Consider the following 11,572-nt stretch of genomic DNA (forward strand, 5'->3'; position numbering starts at 1 on the left):
CTGGTACAAGGAAAAGAATCCTCTAGACATACATTAAGTGCAGTATAAATGTGAATGCAGACTGTGATACTGGACTTGTGGCATATCAGTAAATTCACAGGGGGAAAGAGTTTAAAAAGGAATGCAGTAGGTGTTGAAAGGGCATACAGAGAGCACTTTTTTGAGGGGGGGGAGGTGAAATGTAGTTATAAAGTTGCCTGCATAGCACAAGGGAACGAAGTGTTGGGGCATTTACTGAGTGTGATATAGTCAATTGCACCTGCTGTTGGAATTAGCTGACTTGCTTCATGACCTGAGATGAGAACTTGTGCCTTGCACACCCAGTGCATGTGATGAGCCATAATAGCGGAAGCACGGCATCCTGGGTAGACTGACAGCAGGCACTAGAACATGTTTGGAACGTATGCAGTTTATGCTTCCTCTCCCTTCCAACCTCTTAAGCTCCGTGGAATTAGAAGACAACTCTCCTTGCCTGAGTGCTTCTGTATTTATTTCCCTTCTGCTCTAGCCCAACTGACTGAATTTCTCTGTTCATTTATGTGCTGCTGGAATTATCAGTTTCAATGCTTTTTGGAATTCTGATCACTTTCACAGTCTGTTACATTAATTTAGTAGCTTCTTAGACCCAGTGCTGATCAAGTTTTCTTCTTTATAAATGATCTCCATTTTGTAAGAACTTATACATGAAATATATTGGGGTTTTTTAAGTTGGCTTAGTGATCTGACATCATAGCCATGTTTGTGCAAATATGGAGTTATTTTCCTTTATTTACAGTTGAAAAGAAAATGAACACAAGTTCAGCCCTGTATACAAGTTATTTAGAAATACAGTATTTTGATCTATTCAATTATATTCTTTCGTTTTAGACAACTCGATTAGGTGAAATCTAAACTGTCCAAATCAACCCTTCACGACACCGCTATTCAAATAATTAGGATTTGAACTGACATAAGATCCTCCCTCCTCATTTTTCTAATTATACAGATAAACTGGTAGCTGCTAATTCTATCTTCCAGCACTTAATTGTTTGTAAGTGCCTAAAGATTAAAGCTAAATGTCCAATTAAAAAGGTATTAAACTATTGTGAGCGTTTACGGAAAGATAACACAAATTTTGAATTAAATGGTCACCGAGGAATAGTGCTGCTGAAATCGGTTGGTTCTTCCCAGTTCTTTATTGCTTTGCTGGATGTAAAACGCTGAAGGATTAGATTACTGTTATAACCACGCAAGCGTTTAACTTGGGGAAGGGAATTAGGCAAGTATGGAATGATTGCAGTTGAGCTTTTGAGCGGCAGTGACAAGATAAGGATCTAGTATTTATCTTTTTAACAACACCACAAGAAAATGACACTTGTGTCGTTGCTTTGACATGCTAACACATGTAGGCCTTGTAATTCAACCCAACTGGGCTGCCACAACCCTATAATTTCTGATTTTGGTAGAGCAGGTGTGGGGAACCATTTTCAGATTCAGGGTATACATTCCCTTCTGGGCAAGCTTTTGAGGGCCATATGCCAAGGGTAGGTGAAGCCAGAGGCAAAGATGGGTGGAGCAGCAAATCCTAATTTTACAACAGTTTACACATAAACAGCTTTCTGTTTTCTCCACCTAGGCAAGCAAGAAGTACTACCAGAGTTCAAGGACACACTTAAAGACACTCAAAGAGGGGGGCAAAGCAAGTCTGGTGAGCGGTGTGGCCTGGGGAGAGGGGCATAGTTGATGAGAGCCTTAAAGGCCAGACAGAGAGAGTTGAAGGGCCATCTTTGGCCCCTGGTCCACCACCACTACACCAATGGGACACAGCACACACACCCGCCACCATCCTGTGCAAACCCCTCAACCCCGATTTTATTTTATTCTCTGGTAGATTTACAAAAAGAAAAACACACAGCAATAAATACATTTTAGAAAGGGGCATTATTAGACATAGACACACATAGCATTTCTTCTTCTTTTTTTAGTCAAGACTCCTTTTGCTCCACAAAAGGAAAGGCCATGGAGAGGCAATAGGATTCTCCTTCGCAGCAGCCGGCAACTCCGTCACCACCACCACTGCTTGGGATAAGCGTTGGCTCATCCTTTTCCCTGAGCTTGATGGTGGCAGCACTGATGGGGGAAATAGGGACATTCCAGGATCAGGTCATAAGCTGGGACGATTTTTATAATTCCAGGACTGTCTCTGGGAAATCAGGACACTTGGAGGCTATGTGGTGGCATGGTCAGGTTCTGTTAGGATAACAAAACATTTGAATATTTTGTCTTTCCCAGTAATGGTTCTAATTGGTGTTTAATTCTATTGAAACCTGGGTCAGCTGACTGGCCATTCGCACACTTCTGGGCCCAGCATTTCTGAAGGTATAGCCATAATTCATGCTGCATAAAGCCCTCTACTGCCTTTGCCAGTTTTATAGATGTCAATGCTGGATTCCTAGGGTTGGTTTAGCTATTGCGCCTTCAGCAGCCAGGAAAGAACAGATGAGGTGCATAAAGATGGAAATATGGACGTGGTTTTTTTTGGGGGGGGGGTTGTGTCAGACTGGCAGGAGAAATGTATTCCAAAGATCTACTGTCTGTTTTAGAAGCACTGAAGGTCACAGAATATCCACAGGTGTTACAATGAAAACTGTAATGGGAAAAATGGCACCTGCTGAAAATTGACCTCTTTCAGAGCTCTGGCAGAGGCATGTGGCTCATCTTCAACAGATTCTCCTCCTTATAACATCAGACAGAAAGGCTGGACATATTTTAAAAATAAAAGTCTAGTTATGCTTTTACTCAGTTTGCATCATTTGGCAGTGGTTTTGCCCACACGTCTTGCTACTAAGTTGTGTTGTCTTGATTATTACAGAATTGATGTAAATTTCAGTAATCTTCCCAATAGGAAGAACATACCAAGACTGGAGAGGGGTAATATTATCAGATACTATGCCTCCATACTCATCGCTCACCAATAAGGAACATCAAGAAAGATTGCTAGCAATAACAAAAAGGCAAAGGCACAAGATGGTAAGTCATAGTTGGATTCTCCCCCACCCCCAGCTTCTGAGGCATAGAGTTTAGGAAGTATGATGTAACACTATGGGGCAGGATTATAAAGAACAGAAATTTATTGAGTGGTCTTGATCTGTGTATGCTTGTGGAGAGCAATCTTAAGTCTTCAGAGTTCATATTAAAGAATAGAGGAGTTCATACGTGTGAACCTAGTGAGCTTTAGCTGTGGTTTTCAAACCTCAGGCCATACTTGATGTGGCATAGTGTGTGCATATATGTTTTTCCTAATGGGGCAAATAAAAAACAGAGCAAATGTGGAGATTTTCACAGAGAAAATTACCGGTATGTGGGGTGGAAATTTAACTCCCTCAACCTATGCCACTGTTCTGTTCTGGATTGCTGCCCTCTTCCTCCCTGTGGTGCAACCCCTACATCCCTGCTACACTATGAAACTTCACAATCAAACATCCAACTCTACACTGTAGCCTTCACCACAATTAAATTTTACTTATAAACATAATCTCCTCTCATACACCAACCTTCTCCTATACAGTATAGACAATCCCTCACTGAACACCTCCACACACTCTACCCTGTGCTGAAAGCCCCCTTGCACACATTGCTTCACACTGACCCCGATCCAACAAACAAGCACACGCCAACTCATACAAAGGAAGAATTATCTTGCAGTACACGGGTGGCCAACTCCCAAGAGACTGTGATCTACTCACAGTTAAAAACTGGCAGTGATCTACCCCCCTTTTGGGGGTTCAGGTCAAAGTTGTTGGGTTTTTTCAGGGAGGTAAAATGTTGAGCTTTTTTTTAGGGGAGCCACAGTTGTTCAGCTTCTTTGGGGGAAGCCATTGATCTACCAGTGATCTACCGCAGACGTCCAGTGATCTACTGGTAGATCATGATCTACCTGTTGGACATGCCTGAGAGTACAGTAAGGTCCAGCTGCTTCATAAGGACCACAGCATGAGGCATCTTTGCTGTTCCCAGGCATATCTTCATCCCAATCTGGGAGAGTGGGAGTGTGAAGTGCAAATTGTAAGTAAGTACAGTTTGTGACATTTGCACAACCCCTTTCCTAATTATGGGACTTGTCGGTTAAGGCATTCGCCTTGGCTTACAATTTCTTGTCTTTTAGAGCTTGTGCTAACATGAGAGCCTTAGCTTTGGTCTTTAAACCGGCAGGTTTTTGGTCACTCAATATGAACTCTGTTCTTTAAGATGCCCTGTGTTAGGTACAATATACTTACTGTAAGTTCCCTATCTTATGTGATGCTGAATTTACCAGTTCCACAATCAATGAGATGATATCTTCAGAATATCAGAGCAGTTCCATCGATGTTAACACTAGTTAAGGGGCACACCACTTCACTGGAGGAAAACCAGAATACTATATTCCTTCAATTAAAGTCATAGTAATAATTAGAGAAGCAAATTGCTAGCACTGTGCTGTTTAATTTGAGAGAAGCACCTCATTTGGAGTAGTTAACTTCTGAGTCCTTAAGTAATTATTTAAACAAACTCACTTTAAGAGATTAACAGCATATCTCATGTAGAAACAAAGCCAATTCATTTATTGAACTTTGCTACTGAGCATTTAACATGTTATCTCTCTGAGGCTGTTATCTCTGTAGCTGAATTTGTGGAAATAGAACCTAATCATTCAGCTGTGAAAGGCTATTCACTGAGGTTTATTTACAGAAGTATCATATATAGCTTCATTTACAGAAGGGATCCCTTCATTTAAAGGGATTTATTGTACAGTGGAATACACTGGGATCATACTCTAACCTACCAATTATTAGAGGGGTGGCGCCTGAATAAATTTTGCTTTCAATTTGTCCTATTTTTCTTACAATGATAAACAGTTTTTTTCTTCTTCTTCAAGGTAGTCTTTTTTATGCCCTTAACCTGGCCATCCAAAGATATTTCATTGTAAATTCAATGCTGTGCAACAGTGGTGGAAAACCCCTGGCTTGTGGGCCTAATCAGGCACTTCAGGTCTCTGAATTTTATTGTTAACCTTTCTCCCTATGCCTGACAAACAAATATAATTAAATGCCAGGCAATTGGTGAATGGGGCAATTCACCAATTCTTGCCACCTGCTTCCTCTTCTACATGACTTCTTCCCCCCATTCTTATATAACTTCCTCTTCCTGCATGAACAGGGAAGTGAGTGTGTGACAGCAGGACTGCGATTACTACTACACCCTCATCGCATTGATCTCATTCTGGCACAGTTTCCTTCACCCAGCATTAGCCATGCGGTCCCTTTACCTTTACCTCTAAAATAATATTTATTTATGTGTGGTTAGGTAGCTGTCTCATATATATTTGAAGGGTACCCCTTCCTTTGTGACCATTTTGTTCCATGAAAGATCTGTCACAATGTATAATCATGCATGTCTCCTGAACAATTCTGTTAATCGGTCCTTTTCTTCACAGCGGCGCCGTCGAGAAACTAAAGTGAAAATATACAGTGAAGGGCCTCCGAAGACTTCAAAGAAATCTTACAGGTGCTTTCAATTATTTTTCTGAAACAGGACACAACCTAGTTTGCTATTGGATTGTTTGCCGTGTGTGTGTGTGTGTGTGTGTGTGTGTGTGTGTGTGAAATGTCAGGTATCTTAAATTTCCAAAAGCAAAAGAAAGGAATAGGTTCAAATTATTTTTGGTAACGGTTTAAGGCACACTTCAACTCTGCAGGATATAGAGGCTCTGCACTGGTAAGTGGATCCTAGGGCTGTTACACAGTACTGCTAAGTATTGGCATCAAACATGCAAACAGAAGCTGTGTTGGAGGACCAGGCCCATGCCTCCCCAAGTCCTATTCCTTCTATGACTCCATGCCTCCTTTTTCTTTCCACCCCTCTTTATGTTTATTTTGCCGTAGTGGCAGTCTCTATGCCTCCCCTCCTACCCTCAGCCCCTTACACTGAGAAATGGCAAAGGGAAAGTCCTTTCTCGGAGTGAACGACCGGGAGAGTGCCTGGGAGCTGCTGCCACTCTAATACCTAGATACCCTCTTTAAACTGAGGGCTCATCTGCACTATACTTTTAAAGCAGTATCACACCACTTTAAACCATCATGGCTTCCCCCAGAGAATCCTGGGTACTGTAGTTTCTTAGGGGTCCTGAGAGTTGTTAGGAGAAACCTATTCCCCTCAGAATTCCCAGAGTTCCCTGGGAAGAGAAATTGATTGTTAATCCACTCTGGGCATTGTAGTTCTGTGAGGGGAATAGCAACCTTGATGAATTACAGTTCCCAACTGGGTTTGGGAGAATAAAGGAAGGAATTTATACAAATGCCTTCTGGTTCCTATGACCAGAAGGCTCCTATAGAGCCAACCTATCCAGAGGGTGAAACCAAATAAAAAATAAATCCAATAAATTCAGGGGACCACTGGGATGGTGTGAAGAACTCCACTCTGGGATGAGATTATTTCCCCCTTCCCAATTGTCTGTGGAGGGCATGCATACCATATGGAGAGTTGTGCAATAGCATTAGTGGACATGGATCGGGCTGGGCTGGGCTACCTTGTACTAAAACAGAGACAGACATTCTCAGTGGTTGGTACTATCCTCTGCTGTGTCATGCCATTAACATTTTGCAAGCTGGTTCTGTTAAAAGAATTGAAATGTCACGTTTTTCACCCAACCTCCTGACACAATGTTTATCAGAAAAGTTGGAACGACCTTTTAATGCTCCTGTTTAGTATTCTTAAATTCAGCTGCCATTGAGGAACGCATTACAAAATGTAACAAATGAAAACAGAAGAAAATGCATTTCCCCCTAATGTGCCTAAGCTTATTTTATATCAGTTTGACACACATAAGCTTCAAGCTTTGCATTTTCAATTATATGCCTTCCTTAATTAGCCTGTCTTGAAACTTCATTTACTGAAAATTTCATTTGTATCAAGGACAGGGAACTCTTGCCTCTACAGATGTGGGTGCTTTGTACCTCCCACCATTCCTGACCATGCTGGCTGGGGCTCATGTGAGTTGAAGTCCAACAAAATGTGGAGGCATACAAGTTTCCCACCCCTGGTTTATATGATCAGATCTATCATTGTGCAAATACAGTATATTGCACCATGGTTTCTGTTTATTTCTTGTGCGGAGGCCGTTAAAACATCTGATCTAATTCCAAAAAAGCACTGTATTTTTTCTGATTATGATGTATATGTTATACATAATTTACATGAGATATAATAATTTGTGACCTAGTTGTCCTACAAGCATGACATAGTAGAAACTGTAATAAGTGAGATTCTTTATTCTGTTAGTGATCTTTTTATATTGTTATGTGTGTGTGCGTGTGTGTGCGTGTGTGCGTGTGTGCGTGTCTGTATTTTTAACCCTGAAAGCTAAGTAATGGAATTCTATGATAATAAATTCCTCTCCAAAAAGTTATTAAACTAAGATTAAAAATCTCCAGCGCTTAGTTTTACTCAAGTGTCACAATGACTTAACCTTTGAAAAGAGCTGTTAATGTGATCATTCAATCCCATAAGATATGGAGTGTGATATTAATGCGTCTTTACAGAGAACTCTGGCTAAACAAAAGCCATCTCTTAGTTCATTCTGTCATTTATCTGTTTGAAGAATTTTTATTCCACTCTTCACCCCCCCAAAAAAACACCACATGGCACCAGAGGAAAACAGATTGGAAGGGACAAGGAATAAAGCTAACTCTGGTAACGCTACTCTTGTCGATTATTAATATATTGGAATATACTATTATTGCATAACGTCCCTCAACATTAATGTGGTAAGGGGGCTTTTTGAACTTACCATCTATTGTGGTATAGTTATTGCTCCACATCAATTTTTTGCGGTATGCTACTACACAACATCATCATTATTCAGCATGCCAGTGCAAGTAGATAAGGTGCCACTGCAGCGGGAAGGTAAATGGCATTTCTGTGTGCTCTGGTTTCCGTCATGGTGTTCCATTGCACCAGAAGCGGTTTAGTCATGCTGGCCACATGACCCAGAAAGCTGTCTGTGGACAAATGCCAGCACCCTTGGCCTGAAAGTGAGATGAGTGCCACAACCCCATAGTCGCCTTTGATTGGACTTAACTCCCCAGAGGTCCTTTACCTTTTACCTTTACTGGAATTATGTAAACCCCTTTTCTATCACAAAATTGCAACTTTTCTGAAAGATCTGGGACTCAGCTATACAGCTGCAAATAAAACGTTTTAAATGTGTTGTAAAGTGCAATATAAAAATGTGACACTAGATGGTGACAGTGAGCTATGCCAAATTCAATGTATTTTTCAAAACGTTTTTTTTTTTAAAAAAGCATTTTCACTGCATTTTTTAAAATATGTGTGTAGATTCCACCCTGGATTCCACCCTGGAGTGGATCCTTGATATCCTGGAGTGGAGTGGATCCTTGATATTTTCATTTGTGTGGCACCATCCTGGTTTCTGTATGTTTAGCTGTTAGCCCCAAGAGAGCTACGTACCTCTTGTACTCATTTCCTTACCCTAAACCACATTTGGATCAATTCCTTATTTCAACAGTTGCTTCTTGAATCTCTGTTCTTAATGAAATTGTGAAGCTACAATTCAAAGCAGATAAATAAAAGAGCCCCACTTTCACAATTGCAGGAAGCAGGAGAGAGTGGGACAAAGGGAGGTAGAAGCCTTAATCTTGGGCCCCACGACAGTCTGGAAAGCCATATCATCCTCTCGTAAAAGGGCTGGGCTGCGTGGGTCCAGCATAAATATATATGGTATAGCTCACGCACATTGTTCATATGTTGGTTTCTGTCTCTTTCAGCTTTAGTGCTCCAAATGTTGCATTCTTGTTCAGCACAAATTGTATGAATTTTTTTGCTACCCTATTGCAGTTTATAAATAAACCATTTATTCTCTGTTCAAGTCCTCCAACAGTTTGCTGCTAATCCTCAGCAGATTAATATGCTTTCAGCGATAATCCTTTCATCTGCTGAAGTTCAAAGATGCTGATTCGCTAAAGTTAGTAGGCTGGCAGAACTTCCAGTAAAATGGTACCAAGAAAGTGAAGAACCTTTGATGGATTTCTTTTAATTTTTAAGGTTAAAATTGTAGGTGACATAAAAATATCTGGCATTCACGAACCGTCTTTCAGCACCGATAGAACACTTGAAATCTTAGCTCAAAATATTATTTGCCATTTGCCTGCCTCCTCATAGTTTCACATCTGGGCAACCTGCTCTATAAGATCTTACACTAAGAGATGATGTTGGTGAATAAAGAGCGGGAAATGTGTAGATGTTTAATGCTATGTATAGGTTCCAGAAAATTACACAAGCAGCTCTAACTGCAGTTTGCTGGGATTCAAAAGTAGGAAGAGTGCGGTTGTGCTCAGTTAGGTTGTGCTGTTGTGCTTTCCACAGGCATCTGGTTGGCTACTGTGAGAACAGGATGCTGCACTAGATTGGCTATTGGCTGGATTCAGCAAGCTCTCCTTATGTTCATATTTGAGACACACTTTCCATGTCCACGCATCACAATAAATTGAAATTACTGGTTTATTGTGGATGAACAATATGCTGGCGCATACAACCCATTCACTCACCCCTTCTTCAAAACAATCCAGTTATAGTTAACTTATCTTGAGATCTATGTTTGCTACACTTAAGCAAACCAGGAGTGCAAATCAGGATTTGAAGTTGGCTTATGAATTCTGACTTGCTTGAGAACAACTGGGACAGGATCCTGGCTTTTCATGCCACAACAAGCTAGCCTCATTTGGGTTTACCTGTGCACATGAAAGGAAGATGCTCATTCACAGTAAGTCCAGGAAAGCCAGGAATCCTGGCTTATTGTGATGTGAAAACATGGCTACTGGACAGCGACAGAAAGAGCCGCAGGCCTTATGATAGGTGAGCTAGGCCTGCCTGCTCTCCACTGCTGCCTACTTCTCCGGGTCACTGGGCAAGACAACATCACACAAGGGACACTATAACCTTGGGATGAGGCAGGGAAGCTGCACAGGTACTCCACACATATTGCAGTGGCACTAACTCATACTTTGAACCTGACTTGTGACACACACTTGGCATGAAAGGTAGGCCAACAGTGATTTAATACATCCAAATTGTCTTATGTGGCATAAATTCAATCTACCACTTAAATACTTAAGAAAGGTTTTAGAACTATATAATGAATGTGTATGATGTCATACTCTATTGGCTGGCAGTGTTTTGTATATTCTTGGAGTCCCGCATAACCTCTTTTTCTCCCCTCCATTCTTCTTATGTGTTTAGTCCCGATCCAAAAGAGTGAGTGGGTTGGTTGGAAGAGAGAGAATGGTGTAGTAGGGTGTAGAAAAAAGAGGGAGATGTAGTATAGAAATAAGAAAAAACAGCCAATCAGCCTCCCTTATGCTATCATTTAATTGTAAAGCAGCTGTGGAGAACCTTTGGTTGTCCCAGTGATACTGAACTGCAGCTTCCATCATCTCTGGCCATGAACACTGCTTACTGGGACTGATGGAAACTGTAGATCAGCAACATCTGGAGGGTCAAAGGTTTCCCACACCTGTTGCAAAGCAATGCAGATATTGAGAGTGCATGTATCTGTGGGATGGGAAGAAATGTGCAGTGCAATCCTATGCGTGTATACTCAAAAGTAAATCCCACTGTGTTCTACTGAACAAAGTTGTGATGGTTATATAGGAGGCAATTCTATCCTGCTATATGATGTTTCTGGTTTAAGCATTTATGTGGTGAACTTCTGTGGGATACCATTTTGAACATGAATAACAGGTTATAAATATTTTAAACAAACCAATCATTTAGTGAAAGTAATATGTGTCTAGTAGTGTGTGTGTGTGTGTGTGTGTGTGTGTGTATGAATGAAACAATCAATTCTCAGCTAAAAATGAGCATGTCTAAGCCAAATCTGTCTGTGTTTTGTCTAAAAGTAGATGGCAACTCAGTCGGCAGAACATGGGACTCTTAACCTCAGGGTCGTGGGTTCGAGCCCCATGTTGGGCAAAAGATTCCTGCATTGTAGGGGAAAAACAAAATAAATAATAAATAAATTCCTTCCAGTAGCACCTTAGAGACCAACTAAGTTTGTTCTTGGTATGAGCTTTCCTGTGCATGCACACTTCTTCAGATAGTGTGCATTGTAGAGGTTTAGACTAGATAACCCTTGTGGTCCCTTCCAACTGTACAATTCTATGATTCTATGAGCTGTTGGGGGGGCAGTAGGCCTGTGGCTGGAATTTGTAGGTGGGGAGTGTGCTGTCTTGTTGGCCACTGTGGGAACAGAATGTTGAAATAGATAAACATCTGGCCTGATGCAGCAGCAGAGCCCTTGGTGTGTTCTTTCTCTATAACATTATGTTCAAACTTTCCTCTTTGTATCGCTTTTGGGTTTGTTCTTTATGCTGTGGTTTGTTTTTAAATCTTGCATTTTTTGTAATAACCCTCTAACTATTCCATTTTAGAAGAAAAGACCACCAAAAGTTGAATGCCATCTTCAAAAAAAATGCAACTGTACCCAGTAGGCCTACAACCCATATGTGACTGAAGGTCCTCACAGCAGTGAATGTAGCAG

General features: G+C 41.0%; 1 protein-coding gene across 1 annotated transcript in view; it reads left to right on the top strand.

Annotated features, from left to right (window-relative positions):
* IQCM (IQ motif containing M) overlaps positions 1–11,572 on the top strand; it is a 74,844-nt gene that overhangs the window by 13,127 nt on the left and 50,145 nt on the right. The window contains exons 4-5 of the mRNA XM_033160814.1: positions 2,885–3,009; positions 5,453–5,523. Of these exons, the coding sequence (XP_033016705.1) occupies positions 2,885–3,009; positions 5,453–5,523 (196 nt within the window). The remainder of the gene's footprint in view (positions 1–2,884; positions 3,010–5,452; positions 5,524–11,572) is intronic.

The sequence above is a fragment of the Lacerta agilis genome, chromosome 9, assembly GCF_009819535.1.
Source record: "Lacerta agilis isolate rLacAgi1 chromosome 9, rLacAgi1.pri, whole genome shotgun sequence".
NCBI lineage: Eukaryota > Metazoa > Chordata > Lepidosauria > Squamata > Lacertidae > Lacerta > Lacerta agilis.